Raw genomic sequence first — 22,020 nt, forward strand, 5'->3', positions numbered from 1 at the left:
CATTATGGGGTGAACTATCCCTTTAAACTATGTTAGTAACGACAGAACTTGCAATGTTAGTTGGCTAATTTTGGGAAATGCACCCCTGGATAGGGGGCAGGGAGCAGCAGCTCATCAACATGTTTTTATTAGACTTCAGTTCATTACTAGTTCATGTTAACTAGTTAACTAATGTTAGCTAATGATACTGAAAAAAAAACTGTGTGACACACTGTAAAATACTCAAAAGTGTGAAGATGCAGTACAGGGTGCTTTGGCAGATACTGAAGGACTGGCTCTCTCTGCTGGTCACAAGGTGAACAACATGCTTATCTTCACTGAATGAGAGTTATGGTTTTTGTGGGCCACCTGAAACCACTTTTGAGAAATATTTTTTTTTAGGTCAGTTTCACATTGGTCAAAGCAATTATTTGACATACATGGAAGGAAGGTTTCACAAAATTAATTTAGGGCTAACTTGTGTACAGTTGTCTTGCATTTATTAACTTAATTTATTAAATGTCATATTTCAATAGCATTCATTTTAAGAAGTTTAATTTATTACGTGTTAATGTCATGCTAACATATACACTAATAGACAGTGTTTAGGACATTTACAGTTAGTTATCTGTGCTTTTATCTCGTCTCTGCAGGTGTTGGGCTTTGATGCTGTATAAACTGGAGAGTTTCCTGTCTCCTGTAAGTCATATGTGTGTGTGTGTGTGTGTGTCTTGATGGGTGTGGAGGAGGAGTTCATCAGCGCTGACAGTTAGATATATATGGAGAAAGTCATAAAAGCCTCCTCTGATTTGTCACTGAAGTTGTTTGATGATTTCCTCTGTTGTGTCTAATAAGGTAACAGCGAGTGTGATTGGAGGGTGTTGGACCTCTTTCTCTCTCATTAAGGGGTGTGAAAGGATGCCTGTACTTCTGTATCATCAGTGCGGAGAAGCTTTACTGGATGTTGAATTAATCAAGCAGAGAGAGATGGAGAGATGCCTGACACTCGTTTTACTGACTACAGTTATAAAACTCATCACAGCTGGTAAGTACAATGAAAGAGATTATTTTTAGAAATTAAGTGGCCAGACTTTGTTATTTAATCACTTAAAATTAAACTATAGTCTTCTGTAATTTGTGTTTTTTAGATGCCTGTGTAAACGCATTGTTACAATATTTTGAATGTGCTCCTGTGTTTAACAGGCATTTTTTCTCATTCTCTTTGTCTCTCTCCAATTTATAAAGAGCTTTAAGTTTTACATCTACTTTTTATCCAGCAGCATATGCTATATTATGTTATGTCAAGATCACAAGTAAATAAAGTTGTGATCATGACAAACAAGACAGAAAAAAACCCTTAAAGGCCTTTTAGGGTTACCATGAACTATATAGAGGGAAAGAATATGAAAGGAATACACCAGGCTTAATATTGTTAAAGCTCAATCAACATTATTTGTGGCATAAATTTGTTTACCACAAAAATAAATTTCTACTTGGAAAAAAAAATAAAAAATCTGGGTTACAGTGAGAAATTTACAGTGGAAAAGAATGGGGCCAATAATATAAAATCAATATGTTTTAAAAGATGTAAACAATATGTGTGTAAAAAAATTTCTGTGCAAAGTTATATAGAGTTTTACAACTTTGTTTTAACGTAATGGTATTAACCCTGTAATTATGTTTTAAACTATTTACAGATTAAATAATAATGCATTTTAAGACAATTAATTTAAGTCTTTAAACCCCTTTTTTTTATAAAAAGATGGAGACAGCATGATTTTTTTTTTTTTTTTTTTTTTTTGTTAATCAGCATATCTATGATGTTGATTGAGCTCAACTTGTATTGAAGTCTGAATATTAATTTTAAATATTCAGGCATACAGTATGTGTCCCATTTTGTAATGCTATGAATTAAACTCTCATCCCTTCATCTCTCATTGTTACTGATTAATATTTAGACGGAGTGAATGTGAGGTTGGTTGGTGGTCACAGTCGCTGTGCTGGTAGAGTGGAGGTTCATCATAGAGGTCAGTGGGGAACAGTGTGTGATGATTTCTGGGATTTGGCTGATGCTGCAGTGGTGTGTAGAGAGCTGGACTGTGGAGAACCTGTAGATGCTCTGGGTGGTGCTCATTTTGGATCAGGATCAGGACTAATCTGGATGAGTAGTGTCTGGTGCAGTGGATCAGAGTCTACACTGAAGAACTGTAGGTCATTAGGATGGGGTAAACACACCTGTGATCATGCTAAAGATGCTGGAGTCATCTGTTCAGGTAAGTTAATTTTGATATTAAAAGTCATATCTTTGTATAATTTTTTGTGCTTTTAGTTTGGCTTCGAATTTTTAAAGAAGTTGGTTTTAAAATGTTGACTTTAATAATATTTTTTTTTACATTATTTATTCATCATAGGGCTAAACATAAAATGGCTTCTATGTAAAAATAATTATCTTGAAACCCCATAAATAAGCCATGCTTTTGTTGATCTGTGTTGTGTTATTTAGAAGTTAGGCTGGTTGGAGGTTCTCGCTGCTCTGGGAGGTTAGAGATACTTGATGATCAGACGTGGGTTTCAGTGTGTGCTGCTGCCTTTGACCAGCAGGATGCAGAGGTTGTGTGTAGAAAGCTGGACTGTGGGTCTCCTGTACAGGTGCTGGGAGAAGATGCTTTTGGCAAAGGAGATACTCAGATGTGGACACAAGAAATTCAGTGCAGAGGAAATGAATCTCAGATTCACCTCTGCCCAACATCACCATTAGAAGAAAACAACTGTTCACAAGAACACAACATTGGTTTGCAGTGTACTGGTAGGAGTTCAAAGTACAACAAAGTACTTTTCATTCCATTTTATTATAACATTTTATATTTATACTAGCTTTTTCTCTTACATTCACAGACGTAATAAATGTGAGGTTGGTTGGTGGTCACAGTCGCTGTGCTGGTAGAGTGGAGGTTCATCATAGAGGTCAGTGGGGAACAGTGTGTGGTGATGGTTGGGATTTGGCTGATGCAGCAGTGGTGTGCAGAGAGCTGGACTGTGGAGAACCTGTAGATGCTCTGTATGATGTTCATTTTGGACTAGGATCAAAATCCAAGGGGATGAAAACTGCTATGTGTACTGGCTCAGAGTCTACACTTAAGAAATGTGGATTCATGCAACCAACTGATCTTGATGTGTGTCTTGATAAGAGAGCTCAAGTCATTTGTTCAGGTAAGCTAAAAAATCCTGTCTTAATGTACAAAACAACTGCACCAAAAGCAGCCATAATTAATTTCTTTTTTGTGAGCATGTTCCGCCTTCTTTTTGACCACACAAACTGTTAAATTAGGCTGTTATTGTTACATCCACGCCTGTCCCGAACTCCGTTTCCTAGAATCCTCCCTGTTCATCACCTGTCTGCACTTCCCTCATCAGCCTTTCCGCTTCTCCTGGATTCCCTGCACCTGGTCCTCGTCATTAGCACTCCCTTTAAGTTGGACCCTGCACTCCCTGTCCGTTCTTAATGTTATCTTATGTTATTTTCTATGTGTCGCTGTTCTGACCCTTGTGTAATAAATACCTTTGTTTGTTTGAAGTCTGTATTTCGCCTCATCCCTGCTGCAGCTACACTGCATTTGTAACAGAAGAACGGACCAAATCGTTGGACTTCAACAAGCCGAAATAGGTCTCTTTCTCATTCCCGTGCCCTCAAAGAACTGCCAGCACCTGCCTCTCAGTGAAAAGTATGCATCAGCGGTGGATCACCTGTCGGGGTTTCGGCAGGACAGTCGCCCGCTAGAGAGGTATGTTGAAGAGTTTTCTGAGCTTGCTTGCTTGGTGAACTGGCCAGATGCCCCGTTAAATGCTTGTTTTCTGGCGGGGCTGGACGAGGACACGATTCGCTTCAGTGAACCTGCATGTTTTTTTCCCTAGTCGAGATTATTAACCTGATTCTCTTTCTGAATGGTTCTGATTTTGAAGTTGAAGAGGTTCAAAAAGAATCGTGTTTTCCTCATCCAGTCTCCACAGACATACAAGTGGCTTGGCCAGTTCACCAACAGTCAGTTTCCCCCACATACCCCTCCAGTGGGTATTCCCCTGGTGTCCTGCCTGACAAAATGCCCAAGCCACCCAAAGAAAAGTCCACCGCTAAGCCCAGACGGCTGAAAAAGAAGGCCGCCAATTAGCCCCAGTCTCCAGCGAATTCTTCCGCCAAGCAGCCCCAATCTCCAGCGAATTCTGCCACCAAGCAACTCAAGTCTCCAGCGAATTCTGTCTCCGGGCAGCCCAAGTCTCCAGCGAATTCTTCCTCTGAGCAGCCCAAGTCTCCAGCAAATTCTGCCTCCGAACAGCCCAAGTCTCCAGCGAATTCTGTCTCCGAGCAGCCCAAGTCTCCCGTGATTTTTGCCTCCTAGCAGCCCAAGTCTTCAGCGAATTCTGCCTCTGAGCAGCCCAAGTCTCCAATGAATTCTGCCGCCGAGCAGCCCCAGTCTCCAACGAATTCTGCCACCGAGCAGTCCAGAGTGTGTGAAGAGAATGGCTGGCTTATAGACTTTTGGACAGAGCCAGTAGCTCCAGCCTTCCACGAGCTCGCTCCAGCCGCCGCCAAGCCCACCCCAGTCGCCGACAAGCCCGCCCCAGTCACCGACAAGCCTGCTCCAGCCGCTGCAGAGCCCGCTCCAGCATCCCACGAGCCTGCTCCAGCTTCCCACAAATCCGCTCCAGCAGCCCACAAGCCCACTCCATTCCACGAGCCCTTCCTGCCCCACCTAAATCTCCCAAAAATTTTTTTTGGGGGGTCGGGTGGGGGCATGTACCCATGGGTGGGGAACATGTGGGTGGAACACATGTCGGTGGGGCTCAGGATCCACCATGGCTACCCACGTCTCCTGACCCTCCATGGCCGCCCATGGCCTCTGACCCGCCATGTCCGCCCATGTCTCCTGACCCACCATGGCCGCCCACGTCTCCTGGCCTGCCATGGCCGCCCTCGGCCTCTGACCCGCCATGGCCGCCCACGTCTCCTGACCCACCATGGCTGCCCACGTCTCCTGACCCACCATGACCGCCCATGGCCCCTGACCCACCATGGCCGCCCACGTCTCCTGGCCTGCCATGGCCGCCCTCGGCCTCTGACCCGCCATGGCCGCCCACGTCTCCTGACCCACCATGGCTGCCCACGTCTCCTGACCCACCATGACCGCCCATGGCCCCTGACCCGCCATGGCCGCCCACGGCCTCTGACCCACCATGGCCGCCCACGTCTCCTGACCCACCATGGCTGCCCACGTTCTCCTGACCCGCCATGGCCGCCCATGGCCTCTGACCCGCCATGGCCACCCGAGACTCTTGACCTTCCATGGCCGCCCACGGCCCCTGACCCGCCACGGCTGCCTGAGACTCTTGACCCGCCGTGATGGTCCGAACTCCTAGACCCGCCCTGGAGACCTCCGCACCCATCTGCACCTCCCCCCCACACCTGCATGAAGGTCTCCAGGGCGCCCACCCCCCCTCCCCCGTTGTTACGGCGCAAGGACGCGCCTACCGGGGAGGGGGTGGTAATGTTACATCCACGCCTGTCCCAAACTCCGTTTCCCAGAATTCTCCCTGTTCATCACCTTTCTGCACTTCCCTCATCAGCCTTTCCGCTTCTCCTGGATTCCCTGCACCTGGTCCTCGTCATTAGCACTCTCTTTAAGTTGGACTCACTCCCTGCACTCCCTGTCTGTAATTTCACGAGTTCACACTTACAAATAAGTCAGGTAAATAAATTGGTAAACGTATTTGGCGTGCTGTCCGGGGAGAGGGCTCCGAGCTCGGTAATCGGCCCGAACACAGAGTACCCCCCCCCCCTTTAGATTATATGAAGTAACCCAGAGAGTGTGAGGAGACGGGGTGGTGGAGGGATTCTGGAAACTGTCGAGGATCCTTGGGTGAGTTTTGACTGTGATTATATACAGGCCTGAACTCATGCTGATTGGGTAGATACGTTGATTACAGATTGTTGACAGCTGGTTGAGATGACGTAATCATTAAGATGACGTAATGATTGGGTAGGTTATTTGACTTGTTCCTCCTGAACTACGTTAATGAAACATAATTTCACGAGTTCACACTTACAAATAAGTCAGGTAAATAAATTGGTAAACGTATTTGGCGTGCTGTCCGGGGAGAGGGCTCCGAGCTCGGTAATCGGCCCGAACACAGAGTACCCCCCCCCCCCCCCCCCCCCCTTTAGATTATATGAAGTAACCCAGAGAGTGTGAGGAGACGGGGTGGTGGAGGGATTCTGGAAACTGTCGAGGATCCTTGGGTGAGTTTTGACTGTGATTATATACAGGCCTGAACTCATGCTGATTGGGTAGATACGTTGATTACAGATTGTTGACAGCTGGTTGAGATGACGTAATCATTAAGATGACGTAATGATTGGGTAGGTTATTTGACTTGTTCCTCCTGAACTACGTTAATGAAACATAATTTCACGAGTTCACACTTACAAATAAGTCAGGTAAATAAATTGGTAAACGTATTTGGCGTGCTGTCCGGGGAGAGGGCTCCGAGCTCGGTAATCAGCCCGAACACAGAGTACCCCCCAAAAAGCAAGAGTTAACTACGGACAGCAGCCGGGAACTGAAACTGTGACCCCCCCCAAAAAAAATATAGAAATAAGGCTGATGTTTGCAAGGAGAAAGCTGTCTGTGTGATCGGGAAGGTTCTATCTGACGGGAGTTCAATACTCACAGCGAACCGATGAATAACCTCTTCGACCGGTAAACTAAGATAAGGTTTAAATGTTTTGGCTGGTGGCGCCTGCAGCATCCGACTGGAGTTCAATACTCGCAGCAATCGGACGGTTAACCCCTGCTGATGGTGGGTGGATGTTTAGAAATTTTAGATTGGGGCTCTTGCGGCATCCGACGGGAGTTCAATACTCACTGCAATCGGACGGTTAACCCCTGCTGATGGTGGGTGGACGTTTAGAAATTTTGGATTGGGGCTCTTGCGGCATCCGACGGGAGTTCAATACTCACTGCGATCGGACGGTTAACCCCTGCTGATGGTGGGTGGATGTTTAGAAATTTTAGATTGGGGCTCTTGCGGCATCCGACGGGAGTTCAATACTCACTGCGATCAGACGGTTAACCCCTGCTGATGGTGGGTGGACGTTTAGAAATTTTAGATTGGGGCTCTTGCGGCATCCGACGGGAGTTCAATACTCACTGCGATCGGACGGGTAAGCCCCCGCTGACCATGGGGGGAATGTTTAGTAGTGTTAGATTGGGGGCTTTTGCGGTGTCCGACGGGAGTTCAATACTCGCTGCGATCGGACGGGTAAGCCCCACGAGAAGGTTTTAGCGAGTTGGTTTAACTGATGAGGGTTTGGTGCGCTTTTTTGATGTGGAAGCGGTTAGATCTGATGTAGCTTTTGAAGGCTTCGGATGACCAACGACCGAGAGCTTGAATCTGTTGCTGGGAGAGACCTTTTTGGGCAGCTGTGGTCGCCGCTCCTATGCGAAAAGAGTGGCTTGAAAAGTGTTCCGCTGGGATGCCAGATTGGATCAAGATCAATTTGAGATGTTTTTGAAACCAAAAACGTGTGACTGGGTGGTTTGAATCATCTGTAAAGAGTGGATCTGAAGGGGATTTGGTTTGTGAATTCTTGAAATGGAGGTAGGACTGGAGGGTTTGGTATGGTTGTATGGGTGATTGGAGGTTGAAGATGTAAATGAAATGGCCTTTTTTGGTCTGGTCAGTTTTACTCTGTTTGATAAAGTAGGAGAAGGTTTCATTGTCTAACAAGCATAGATCTGAAATGGTGGGGTGAATTTTAGGATTAAAATTGGAGGTAATGGCGAGTTCAGAGCATCTGAGGAAACCGAAAAAAGCCAAAATGAACATGGCATCCAAAGTGCGAGCGGTGTTAATAGAATGGTATCCTAGACGGAGAGTACGGATACATCTGGTGAGTAAGTCTAATGTTAGAGGTTGTCTAACATCTGGGCGGGTAGGATGGGTTTTTTGGATGCCTTTAATAAGCAGTGATGTCTGCGAGTTTGTTATTTCACAGGAGGGTGAGCCGAAAATTAATTTGTGAAAAAACTGGATTCCACTTAAATAGCCTTTAATGGAACCAACCTGGAGGCTCTTGGCTGTGTTGAGGTAAGAGATGAAAGACGTAATGGTGAGCAGAGAGAAATCTGGGAACGGCAAGTTAAAAATTAGATGAAAAGTTTTAAAACATCTCCAAGCTGTTAAATATGATTGGAGGGTTCGTGGGGAAAAAGCTTCAAAGATCGAATTGAGAGAAGCGTCAAGCAGTGGTCTCATAGAGTGGTTTATGGGAAGATTAATTCTGAATAGTGAGGTACTGGCGTCGGGTTGGGGTCCGCTTCTGGAGCCAGCTGTCTGAATTTCTGGAAAGCAAAGCGTGAGAGAGAGTCAGCAATTTCATTTTTTGACCCGGGTACGTGCTTAGCTGTTATGATAAATTGATCGCAAGCTGCTATCCAAATAAGGCGTCTTAGGAGTGGCATCATAGCTGGTGCATGCGAGCGGGTTTTATTAATGCAATGCACCGTTGCTTCATTGTCGCAGTAGACGATTATGTTGTTTGTGGACCATTCTTTCCCCCATAGAAAAGCTGCGACGACGAGAGGATAAAGTTCAAACAACGCTGAAGAGGCTGGGAAATGTGTCGCATCTAAGAGCTGAGGTGGCCAAGTAGATGCGAACCAACGGCCTTGATAAAATCCCCCAAAGCCAATGGAGGGAGCTGCGTCAGTGTAGAGCTGAATATCGATTGGAAGGGACACCAACGTATTATAGAAAAAAGATAATCCGTTCCACTGTTTAAGGAAGGTTATCCATAATTTTAGTTCATCACGGCATGGATTAGTTAGGGAGATTTGGTCTTCTAACGCAGCGACGGAGGATGCGAGAGAGAGAAGATGCGAGATGAAAGGGCGGCCTTGCGGGATTATACGCATAGCGAAGTTTAGGTGGCCGAGCAGAGACAGAAGTTCGCGCTTTGAGCAACTTGGGCTGTCTAGCAACGTGGAAGAAACCAGAATTATTCTGTCGATTTTCTCTTTCGGTAGAGAGGCCTGGAATTTGACGGTGTCCAGATTGATGCCCAGGAATTCGATGGACGTGGCTGGGCCACTGGTTTTGTCCTGGGCGATCAGAACTCCCAGCTCGGAAAAAACCTTTTGGACTGTAGTGAGATGCGCTGCTGGGATGGCATCAGGAGGCGAAATTATTAAGAAGTCGTCGAGCAGGTGAATAAGGTAAGGAATTGCGTAGTTGTTGGAAAGAATCCAGCAAATTGCTTCTGACAGCATGTCAAAAATCTTGGGGCTGCTTTTGCAGCCGAAGGTTAGGCGGACGGCGAAGTAATATTTTTCATGCCAACGGACGCCAAATAAATGCCAGGAGTCTGGGTGGATGGGCATCACTTTAAATGCTGAAGTAATGTCGACTTTGGCGAGCCAAGAACCACGACCGGAGTTTTTGATTAACAGTATTGCTTGGTCAATATCATGGTACTGAAGAGAAAATTCTTCGAGTGGAATGAGGCTGTTTATACTTGGAAACGGAGAATTGTGCGGGGCTGAGAGGTCGATTATTAAACGTTTTTTACCGGAGAATTTCCTTGTAGCCACTCCAATAGGGCTGATGCGAAAGTGTTCGAAAGGAGGAATATCAAAAGGTCCGATCATGAAGCCAGAATTAACTTCCTTATTGATCAATTCGTCCACTGTGTCGGGTTCTGTAAGAGCAGATTGAAGATTATCACAAATCATATTTTGTGAGGGAATGCTTTCTAGACCTGGTTCAAAACCATGTTCGAGACCAGACAGCAAATATTTGGTAAATTCGGGATCGGGGTGCTGAGACAATTCAGATGACAGACGTAAAATATTCACAGGAGTCGACAAGTAATTTTTGGAATTTTTATTGGTAGATTTTTGTACAGGGCATACAGTGCGGGCGTGGGCGCCGCCGCAGTAATTGCAAATATGCAAAAAACGACAGCGATTTCTTAGGCAGCCGCCTGTATTGAAGTGGTTGCAGACCTGACGTCTGGAGGAAAAAGCTGCGCCTCTTCCGAATGAGTCGGAGTTTGTAGCTGGCCGTGGAACGTAACTCGTTGATTTCTCTTGGTTGGGGACTGGAATAGGAGGAATTGACGGATTTACTTGGGGACAAGTCATTGTGGAATGGGCGAGCGACCTACAGACTGCGCAGGAAATATTTCGAACGCCCAGGAAGATTTTATTGTGGAGATCAGTGTCCAGCGCGCCCCAGTAGGGGCACTGATTCCACTGAGCGATACGAACGGCGCATTTTGCTGAAAACAGCTTGTGGTAAGTGTAAAAATGAGATCCCCCATAGGATAACGCGAGCTCTGCCACTATCGCGAGATAGTCATTCAGCTCGCGTCTCCTATGGGGGAAAACAGCACAAATGATTTCGGTGAATCTACTGAATGTGATGCAAAATTCAGAAAATGAAAGGATTCGGGATGAGGAATTATTTGGATTTTTTAAAGTGACTGAAAAGTCACCACAATTAATCTGGCGATTAGAATCAGATGGGGGAAGCAGGGAAAGGAGTGATGATAGATCGATGTCTGCACCTGATAGAATCTGCGCTCTGATATTGCCGGCGACAGGGGGCGGTTCCAAAGCGATGGCGTTTGGAGGAATGGGCATCGGTGTAGCTGTGAACAAAGAAAATTGTGATTTTGCCTGAGGGAGAATGTTTTGAGGGAGAAAATCCGGGGCCGACACTGAAAACGGAGGCAGCCTCGCGCTTGAGATGGCACCTGGACCTTGGGAAGCGACGGGGAAGGAGAGAGAAGGTTGAGGTAAAGAATAAAGCGGCTGGGCCTGTGCCGCTAACGGAGGCATCCTCACGCTAGGGGCTGCTGTAGGCCACAGCTGGGGAAAAGGGTTAGCGAGAGGGGAAGGAGAAGGAAAAGTTGTTCGGGCTTGCGATTCTTGCGGAGGCAACCTCACGTCAGGAGCCGCAGGCCACGAACGTTGAGGAGAATTCGAGACAGTGAGCAGTACAGGTTGAGCCTGCCCCGCTAGCAGAGGCAGCCTCACGCTAGGGGGAAGACAACCACTGGTAGAGGCGGGTAATTCCGTACGGGGGGCGGTGCTGGAGAAACCTGCGGAAAGAGGCTGAGTAGAAGGAGGAGGGTGCGGCGTAGCAGCGGCGGAATCTGGGGCTCGGCCCAGGCTCGCTGAAGGCCCGCTGCCCTTACCAGACGATCGGCGTTGAACTGGTCTTGCTGTAGAGGAAGACTGAGTTTGAGAGGTACGTGGTTTTTTACCTTTGCTGCTTGAAGTCGTTTTCTTAGAGGGAGAAAGGGGTTTAAAGGGAGCGCAAGTTGACTGCAGGCTTGAATATAATTTATATAACTCGGATTTATTCATCCGTCTCGAGAAATGGACATCCGCGCTGATCAGAGCTTGCCTTAATCCCAGCACTGTCCATTTCTCGATTGCAGGAATGGTTGGTTGAGCCATAGAGTAGGAGGATGATGATGATGATGATGATGACGATGAGGAAGAAGGTGTGTGTCTCACCGGTGGAGGAGAGGGCTGGTCTAGCCGCCTTGGACTATGGATAGTGGAGCGGATAGGCTGACGGCCGCGCAATGGAGTCGGAGACTCAGCGACGGCACCTGGCGGCGCATGGCTGCTCCTTGGGATGGCGCGGTTCGGCGAAAGAGTCTGTGAATATAGAGACTCATCATCGGATGGGAAGAGTTCGATTTCAGACATTTTAGGCGAACCTATTCTGGAAACTGTCGAGGATCCTTGGTTGAGTTTTGACTGTGATTATATACAGGCCTGAACTCATGCTGATTGGGTAGATACGTTGATTACAGATTGTTGACAGCTGGTTGAGATGACGTAATCATTGAGATGACGTAATGATTGGGTAGGTTATTTGACTTGTTCCTCCTGAACTACGTTAATGAAACATAATTTTATGTTATTTTCTAAGTGTCGCTGTTCTGTTCCTTGTGTAATAAATACCTTTGTTTGTTTCGTATTCCGTATTTCGCCTCATCCCTGCTGCAGCTACACTGCATTTGTAACAGTTATAATCAGGGACCGAGTTAAAAATAAACTTTAGAAGCTTGTTTCTAATAATACATTTTAATGTGATGCTCTGAAAGGATTCTTTCATAGACATTGTTGACATGAAAATGTGGGCAGATTTTTACAGTAAGTAATTATACACTTTTTTCTTTATGAGCCATTTTTGTATCTTATTTTCAAGGCCTTTTTGGACTGGAAATGTATAATATGTTTTCATAGTAAATATCTTTTATTTCAGAAGATAAAGGAAAATATGATTTTTTTTATTATATAATTGATGTATTGATTATACAGAATGACTGACTCATTATTGAAGTTCCATAACCTTAAATTTTGTTCTTTCCTGTGTTGTTCTTTCAGAAGTCAGGCTGGTTGGAGGTTCTCGCTGCTCTGGGAGGTTAGAGATACTTGATAATCAGTCGTGGGTTTCAGTGTGTGCTGCTGCCTTTGACCAGCAGGATGCAGAGGTTGTGTGTAGAGAGCTGGACTGTGGGGCTCCTGTACAGGTGCTGGGAGAAGATGCTTTTGGCAAAGGAGACGCTCAGATGTGGATACAAGAGATTCAGTGCAGAGGAAATGAGTCTCAGATTCACCTCTGTCCAATATCACCATCTCATAAAAACAACTGTTCACATGAAAATGATGTTGGCTTGGAGTATGCAGGTTAGAGATTTTTTTTTTTTTTTTTAAATAAACTAAAAATAAAATGTTAATGTTTCCAAATACTACACTAAATATTCATTAATTTTATTCTTTTTGTGTGATATTTTCCCCTCATTCTTTTCCTTTATCCGTATGTCTTTACTCCCTCTTTATTCATTATATAGACAACATGAGAGTAAGGCTGGTTGGTGGTCACAGTCACTGTGCTGGTAGAGTGGAGGTTCTTCATAGAGGTCAGTGGGGAACAGTGTGTGATTTTGGGTGGGATATGGCTGAAGCAGCAGTGGTGTGTAGAGAGCTGGACTGTGGAGAACCTGTAGATGCTCTGGGAGGTGCTCACTTTGGACGAGGATCAGGATCAATCTGGACAAATCGCAGTGTATGTACTGGATCAGAATCTACACTGAAGAACTGTGGATCAGTACATTGGGGTTTATATAAGTGTGATCATGCAAAAGATGCAGGAGTCATCTGCTCAGGTAAATGCTCTAAACCCTGCCCTATGTTTATTTCACTGATAAACCACCTGCTTCAAAGGAATAGTTCACCAAAAATAAAAATTCAGGCATCATTTACTACTTGTCTTTTCAAACCTATATGACTTTGTTCTGTGGAGCACAAAATGTATTTTCTAATTTCTTAATTTACTTTCATTATATTGAAAAGAGTACCAGGGTAGTTTTTAAAATTCCCCTTTTATCTTTCATGAAAGAATGTATGATGGGTTTGGATTGACAAATTGAGATTGAGTAATTTGATTATTTTACTCCTTTCACATTAACAAGTGGTGCTTTGTGGTAGACCATTAATGACAAGAATTATTTACACATAGATAGCAAACATAACTGGAAAGTTTCTTATCTCTTGCTACTTCAGGTGTCAGGATTATCGGAAACTCCAGCTGCTCTGGGAGGTTAGAGATACTTGATGATCAGTCATGGGTTTCAGTGTGTGCTGCTGCCTTTGACCAGCAGGATGCAGAGGTTGTGTGTAGAGAGCTGGACTGTGGGGCTCCTGTACAGGTGCTGGGAGAAGATGCTTTTGGAAAAGGAGACACTCAGATGTGGACACAAGAGATTCAGTGCAGAGGAAATGAGTCTCAGATTCAATTTTGTCCAACATCCTTACACAAAAACAGCTGTTTACATGATAAATACCAGAGGCTGTTCTGTGCTGGTGAGTCAAAAGAATATGAGAGTAATATCACACCTTTTACTCATAGGGTTCATCTCATCAGCTCCCTAGTTCAGTAGTCAGAACACTGACCAGGGAGCCAGACATTTTAAGGGCTGTTTCAATCACAAAACCTTTTGAGTAAACTGGAATGTTCACTCCCTAAAAATCCCACAATGCACTTAAAAAACAAGATGCTCACTTTGTTCCCTTAATGGAAATTCTTAAGTGCAAAACAAATCGCACGAGCCAACACAATATCAACACAATATTATCATGACATGCGATAGAAGATTTGAAAAGACAAATCATTATTTAATGAAATGTCAGCATAAACATCAATAGATAGGTAGTAAATAGCCTAGTTAATATTTACAATTAAAATGTTGCAGAGATATACAACTAAAATCAGTACATTTCATGACATACTTTAAACAGCATTAATGTCAGAAAGATATTGGTCCTGTGTGTTGTTGATACATACCAGAAGTTTTACCACACAAGCACCTAGTCATGTCACCAGAAATTGAGTAATCAGTGTCCAAATGTGTGGTGAGCCAGTGTGCTTTACCAGTGCATAATATACAGATACGTGAACTAGTGTGCTTATGGAGATGCTGCCATAGACTCTGTCTGTATTTTTCTGTCACTTAGATAAAAAGAATGTGAGGTTGGTTGGTGGTCACAGTCGCTGTGCTGGTAGAGTGGAGGTTCTTCATAGAGGTCAGTGGGGAACAGTGTGTCATCATGCCTGGGATATGGCTGATGCTGCAGTGGTGTGTAGAGAGCTGGACTGTGGAGAACCTGTAGATGCTCTGGGTGATGCTCATTTTGGATCAGGATCAGGACCAATCTGGACGAGTGTTGTGTTATGTATTGGATCAGAGTCAACACTGAAGAACTGTGGGGGATCAGGATGGGGCTTACATGCGTGTGCTCACAATCATGATGCCAGTGTCATCTGTTCGGGTGAGTAATTTAACTGATTGTCCATGAATTTGTTGTGATATAAATAACATTTTGTGTAGCAATATTAGCTCAAAGTGGAAATATTAATAATTATTCATAACTCACTATGATTGTTAATTATGATTAATTATGAATATTTGAATCAGTTAATCAGATTACCTTTAGTATCTATATTAAAATTACGATCAATAAATCAGTTCATCATGTGAACACTCAGTATTGATTATTAATTAATTCTAAGAGAATAGCATTTTCCATGGCCACAGAAAAATAATTCTTTCTTAGTATTTGCAGTGCTTTGTAATAAGCATTTACAGAGCTGGTAATCAGATCTGATCATTTAAGAGGTAATCCATTGCAGACAGAGCATCAGAACCAAATATGTAATGTGCACAAGTTTTATTAACTAAATCATGAGCACATAGCTAACTAACAAACACAAACATACATACATGCAAGTCACACATAAATGGGTAAAATGATAAAGTGAAACCGGAAGTGGGCAACAGTAGGAGCTATAAAGAAAAGAAAAACCAAGAAAGAATCATCAGTATTCATCATAAAACTCCTTTTTTTTTAATGAGGTTATTAATTTCAGGTTAATAATTTTAACTAACTAGCAGCAATTTAATATATCGTACGATACTTGCATCAGGCCTTGGCCTGTATGAAGAGCGTCTGGATATATTGCTGCCGTAGGAAGTCTTGAGAATTCAGTCCGATGGTATGGAAGTAGCAATCGATGTCTTCTGCGTTGAATGAAGAAGCAATAACAAACTTGCATGGTTAGTTTGAATCTTAGTGGGGAAAGAAGTCTTTTTCTCTCTCATAGATGAGCACATGGCTGGGTCGCAAAGAAGCAAGAGAGAAGGAGGTGCATTGCGCACTGGCTTTTAACCTCTGGTCAAAGTCACACCTCTTAGGGTTGACCTGACCAATGAGAAGGTTGAATTTCCAGGTGACAACATCCCTCCTGTCGGGGCTTTTATGACCGAGCACGATTTAACTGGCTGAGTTGTTGAAGAAGAACTATTAAAGATTCTTGTACTACTGATTTGTTGCACAGGTATCGACATATCGTATACACAAGCATTTAAATTAAAAGTTACATTGTATGTGTCATAAAACGTGAATACAATACTGCGTACAATACAACAAACAGTAATAATGGATGCCATGTCCTATGGATATGCATGTTCATTTATAGAACAGCCTGTCTCTAACTGAATGCAGGAACGTCTGTTTTGAGGGCTTTCTATGTGTCTCTTTGTCTCTGCTTTTCCACGTGGCACACACAAACTTTGGGGCAATAAAACTCAGGCTGGTGTTCTCTGGGGATGGGGACAGACCCCAGAGTAAGTTTTAAACAATTATTTGTTAAATATAACAAATAATTGTGTCTGATTTGTCTCAGTTGTTACATTTGTTTTGAAAACTGTAAATGTTTGTGTGGTTGTTGAATTTAACTGTCAATCATTTATTTTTGTATACTGTGCTCTGTCATTTCTGTAATATGAACAGGTCATAAAGCTTCCAGACTGGTTAATGGATCTCACCTCTGCTCTGGAAGGTTAGAGATACTTCAGGGGAACACATGGAACACAGTGTGTGCTGCTGCCTTTGACCAGCAGGATGCAGAGGTTGTGTGTAGAGAGCTGGATTGTGGGGCTCCTGTACAGGTGCTGGGAGAAGATGCTTTTGGACACAAGAGATTCAGTGCAGAGGAAATGAATCTCAGATTTCATTCTGTTCAATATCATCAACACACAAACACAGCTGCACCAGTGACAATACTGTGGGACTGATCTGTTCTGGTAAATTATAAATATTCAGTGTCTCTTCATTTGATACAATATATCTTCTTTGTCAGCTGCATTATTAGCCTACATTATTTTCGTTATGTTACGTAACTTCTCTGTTCTTTGTTCAGGTTACACAGAGGCCAAACTGATGAATGTTTCAGACTCTTGTTCTGGAAGAGTGGAGCTTCAATTCCTCAATGAATGGGGCACAGTGTGTGATGCATGCTGGGATATAAGAGCTGCCAGTGTCGTCTGTAGACAGTTGAATTGTGGGATGGCTGTGTCTGTTGTAGGATCACACTGGTTTGGTGAAGGAAGTGGTGAAATCTGGGCTGATGTGTTTGATTGTGACGGGAATGAAACAAAACTCTCAGAATGTTCCATCTCTTCATGGAGTCGAGCTGAATGTTCTCATAGATGAGATGTTGGAGTCATCTGCTCTGGTAAACTTATTTGACACCTGAGAGCATTATGCTACTGGAAAAAAACTCTCTTTAATATATAAACACTATTTCAATATGATCTAACACAATTATTTTAGTAAAATATAAGATCTTCTCTCCAGATTCCTCTCCGGCTGTTCATGATGGTCTGGTGCGGTTGTCTGGAGAGAGACAGTGTGAGGGGGAGGTGGAAGTTTCCATCCATCAGGTCTGGAGGAGAGTTCTGCTGGACTCCTGGAGTCTCACTGAATCCTCTGTGGTCTGCAGACAACTGGGCTGTGGCTCTGTGCTGAACTTCTCCGGCTCCTCTTCATCCAGTCCTGAACACAGTCATGAGTGTGTGACGGGCTTCCAGTGCTCTGGGAGTGAAGCTCATCTGGGGAACTGCAGCTCTCCACAAACTCTCAACTGCAGCTCCACACAACAGCTGTCAATCACCTGCCTTGGTGAGAAGAGCAACATCTGGGCAGATTCTTCAGTTGTTAGTGATCACTAATGTGTTTCTTTTTGTCTGAATATCAGGTCGTGGGTCCATCAGGCTGGTGGGTTCTGGGGGAGACTGTGCAGGGAGGCTGGAGGTTTTTCACAGCGGCTCATGGGGGACAGTGTGTGATGACTCCTGGGATATTAAAGATGCCCATGTGGTGTGCAGACAGCTGCAGTGTGGAGTGGCCCTCAGTAACCAGCAGGTACCAGCCTGGTTTGGTCCTGGTTCTGGGCCCATATGGCTGGATGAGGTGGAGTGTGAGGGGAATGAGACGTCCCTGTGGAGCTGCTCTTCTCCAGGCTGGGGAAAACATGACTGTCAACACAAGGAGGATGTAGGAGTCGTGTGCTCAGGTAAACAGCACTCAGTTGTGAAAAAAATGTTATTCAGTAACATTTAAAAGCTAAATTTTATCTTTTTAAAATATTTTTTATGTTATATTTTTGGGTTATTTCAGTAATTTGTATTATGTAACATCGAATGGTTGAAATGAATGGGGTTGGATGAGAGCTGATATAGCATTCATGTTTTCATCTAGAGTTTAAAGAGATCAGGTTAACTGAGGGCTGTGAAGGGAATGTGGAGGTTTTCTACAATGGATCCTGGGGTAATGTGTGCTGGAACAAGATGGACAGAGACACAGCGAGTCTGTTCTGTCAAGAGATGAACTGTGGAAGATTTGGTGCTTTTTCCAGTTCTACACCAAGAGTGGAATCAGCTCCTAACTGGCTGGATGAAGTGAAATGTCGACCACATGATTCAAATCTTTGGCAGTGTCCATCTTCACCTTGGGGACAGAATAACTGTGGTGAAGATGAAGTGGCCAAAATCACCTGCTTGGGTAAGACTGATGGATTTTCCATCTTTAAAAATACAAGAGTAATCCGTTAACATTACTGAGCATATAAACATATATTTATATATAATTAGGGCTGTCAAATTTAACACTTTAAGTCATGCGATTAATTTTCTTCAGTTTAACAAGTTAAAAATATTTAACTAAGCATCCTTTTCCCATCATCCTTTAGGGCTTATTCATGCAAATGCTTTTGAACCATTCAAATGTGACAAAAGAGAACTCAGTGCGGTACTGGCACGCTGTCTATGAATCTCCTGTCTGTGTGACACACACATGACTCACGCACAGAAATCTGCTTCAGACAGCACACTGGCTGCATTGAGTTCTCTTTCGCACTTGAACAAAACAACAATTATGCCAAAATCCCTAATAAACCTGCTGCTGTTTGTCATTAATGTTAATGAAAGAACAAAAGAAAAAGAGAAAATAACTCACAGCTAACTTTTATAGCTTTAATAAGGATTAGTCTATATTTAATTTATAATTTGTGTTTGATAACTTTATTCATTTTCTTTATATTTCATACCTGTTAGATCAAATGTTTAAAATATACTGTCTTTATGTTGTTTATACACTAACAATACAATATAAAATATATATTACTAATACTAATTTATATTACTATTATAATATTCAATATCCTCTTATTAATATAAAATATATATATTAATAATTTATATTAATATAAAATGGACACACCCTTTAACGAAAACTCAAGATCTTTGATATTTATCATCACTAAGGCCTTAAAATTATACTGATAACATATGATGTTGATCTGGTTAAATCTCTATGAGGAGTTAATCACAGTGTAAAACATGACATTTCCTGTTGCCTGCAGGTGGCGCTATGACCATAAATGAATATTGGCATGTAGATGTCTTCAGGTCAGGACTCTAATAAAACATGTGAAGTTTTGGGTCAGATCGGACATTGTATGTCCAAGTTACAACAACTTCCTGTTTCATGGAAAAACTTCGAATTTTGTCAGGCCGCCACAGACATGCCCTTCAGCAAAAACTCATGATCTTCGCAATTTAATATTGCAAAGGCTCACTTCCTGTTGGGTTTTAGATTTTGCACCCAGGGGTTTTTTTGTAGGCATTGGGCTGTTACATTTGTCTACCGAATTTCAGACTTGTACATGAAACGTAGCGCGAAGGACGTTTAATTGAAATTTTGTAGGTGGCGCTATTGAGCCATTTTGCCACACCTAATTCTGAAACCCATATCAGACGTAAAGTTTCACCACTTCTAATGTGTGTGCAAAGTTTCATGAGTTTTCAAGCATGTTTAGGCCTGAAAAAATGCAATTAATTTCGGAGAAGAAGAAGAATTGACCGAACAATTACAATAGGGTCCTCACACCATCGGTGCTCAGGCCCTAAATAACTTGTGATTACAGAACAGGAGAGTCATGAGTTCCCTAGAAGCTCTTTGTCATGCTCCACATCTCCACGTCAGAGACAGTGTTCAGGTAAGTTCATTTGATGTAGAAGAACATAAAAATCATAACAGCCATATGTGATGAATGCTTGTAATTTTTGTTTGGGGAAGAGGATTTAATATCACACCACACACACACCACACTGTAGATGGCGCTGTTCTGACTGAACTCTGTTGGCCAATAATGTGTCTACTTGTCTGTGGATTTTAGATCATGTTCCTCTCAGACTGAGTGGAGGGGAGGGCCGGTGCTCTGGGAGGCTGGAGGTGTATCATAACTCTGTGTGGGGCTCAGTCTGTGATGATCTGTGGGACATCAGCGATGCTCAGGTGGTCTGCAGGCAGCTGGGTTGTGGAGCAGCACTGAGGGCTGATGGGAATTCAGTCTTTGGTCCTGGTGAAGGTGTGGTGTGGCTGAACGGAGTGCAGAGGGAATGAGATTCACCTGTGGGACTGTCCAGGTCACAGAAAACACTGAGCAATTAGTCATTTTAGATAATTTTTTTTTTTTTTTTTGTGCTAATAATATTTGTGTATTCAAGAGTCTTGAATCAAGACAATCATGATTTTGAATGTGTCTGTCTGTTTTGCCAGATATGTCAGTGTCCACTACTCCTGCATCTTCTCCTCCAGTTTCTCAGTCAGTGAGCTCAACATCAGTCTCTCGTTCACAAACTCCTCCGTCTCTCTCTGTGCTTGTGATTGTACTGGGAGTTGTGCTCTTACTGTTTTAATGCCACTGCTTATACTGATTCAGCAGAACAGAGTGATGAGGAGAGGTAGGAGAGATCCAGAGACTGTCATATTGTGTCTTATTCAGTGTGTGATCAGTCATGTGTTGTGAACTGACAGCAGGTTTGTCTCTCTACACTCACAGCTCTCTCTGAGAGGAGACACAGGAGCACGACTGAGGCTGTTTATGAGGAGCTTCATCACAGACACAATCACTTCACTCAGAGGGGTGAGTAAGTACCATAATGTCTGATTTGTGGAGATAAACAGGGTAATGAGTTTATTCAGAGGGTTAGTGGAGTAAAATTGTAATTTCACTTGTAATGATATAGGGTTAGTACTATATGATCCAATTGATGGGGATTTTGGCTGATTTGTGCTTTTGAACATGTCTGATGGTTCTACTCTATAACAGGAAGTGTCCTTTCTGAAGAACAGCATTCTGGGTATGAAGATGTTGATGAGCATCTTTCAGGTTAGACGACTGAAATAGAATTATGTTACCTACTACATACAGAAAAGTATCTGTGTTAAATAATTAAAAACATTCACTTGTTATTTTAGACGAGTATAAATTATATAAATCATTCAGCACATAATTCAGATAAGGTTTTATTATTATTATTATTATTATTATTATTATTATTATTATTATTATTAATAATAACAATAATATGTATGTATGTATGTATTTTCTATTTCAAAAGCAAATTCTGCAGTAGGAGCCACACCTGAGTATGATGATGTCACCATCACTGAAGGACCAACAGGTCAGTGACTTTGTTAAATGATCACAGAAATTCACTTAATTTAAATACCCATTTGGCCTGTGAATTAGTTTCTGTTTATTCTATTTTCCTGTTAAATAATTTAGTAGAGCAACAAAACACACCAGAGAATTATGATGAGATCTCCTGAACGGAGACCTCATGATACAGGTTTATTTCTTTATATATATATATATATATTATAGTTTCTAAATCAAAAATTTTGTTCATTAATGGATGGATGCATTTAATTTTTCATTATTTTATTGTAGATGACTCAACAGAAAACTATGATGATGTCGTCATCGTACGGCAGTTCTCCAATGATAAAAAAGGTGTGGGTTTTTAAATTATACAGTTCTACATTAGAACAGGGTATTTTTTCTTCTTATTTTTCATTTAATTATAGTAGCATATAAAGTATGAAGACTTTTTTCATGTAATTAATTCTAGACACATTTATATCAGAGGATGATCAGGAGGAGTATGATGATGTGAAGAACGTCAGGGAAAATATGAGTGACATGTTTGGTATGCTATTGACATCTTTTTACAGAATAATTTTGGTTTAGCCTTTATAATAGCTTTATATTATCAAT

The 22,020-nt window shown here is 42.8% G+C and overlaps 1 protein-coding gene and 1 pseudogene across 1 annotated transcript; one reads left to right on the forward strand and one right to left on the reverse strand.

Annotated features, from left to right (window-relative positions):
• Nucleotides 1-8,097: 8,097 nt before the first annotated feature.
• Nucleotides 8,098-11,756, reverse strand: LOC125245618. Its single transcript, XM_048156286.1, has 4 exons — nt 10,790-11,756; nt 10,601-10,684; nt 10,038-10,132; nt 8,098-9,851 (listed from the first exon to the last, which is right to left on the reverse strand). Exons 1-4 carry the CDS (start codon nt 11,754-11,756, stop codon nt 8,298-8,300), a joined length of 2,700 nt encoding a protein of 899 aa, XP_048012243.1. The 3' UTR covers nt 8,098-8,297.
• A 152-nt stretch (nt 11,757-11,908) lies between these two features.
• LOC125245619 lies at nt 11,909-20,428 on the forward strand (annotated as a pseudogene).
• The last annotated feature ends 1,592 nt before the right edge of the window (nt 20,429-22,020 follow it).

Source organism: Megalobrama amblycephala, linkage group LG14 (assembly GCF_018812025.1).
Source record: "Megalobrama amblycephala isolate DHTTF-2021 linkage group LG14, ASM1881202v1, whole genome shotgun sequence".
In the NCBI taxonomy this organism is placed as follows: domain Eukaryota; kingdom Metazoa; phylum Chordata; class Actinopteri; order Cypriniformes; family Xenocyprididae; genus Megalobrama; species Megalobrama amblycephala.

Excerpts from the sequence above, each read along its gene's own strand:
- LOC125245618 (XM_048156286.1), bottom strand. The coding sequence starts at position 11,756 with ATGTCTGAAATCGAACTCTTCCCATCCGATGATGAGTCTCTATATTCA. Across the intron at positions 10,685-10,789 it reads CGTCGCTTCCCAAGGTCCAG|CTACACCGATGCCCATTCCT; the intron begins GTGCCATCTCAA and ends CTTTGTTCACAG. Across the intron at positions 10,133-10,600 it reads CAGAGCGCAGATTCTATCAG|TCCCCAACCAAGAGAAATCA; the intron begins GTGCAGACATCG and ends CTCCTATTCCAG.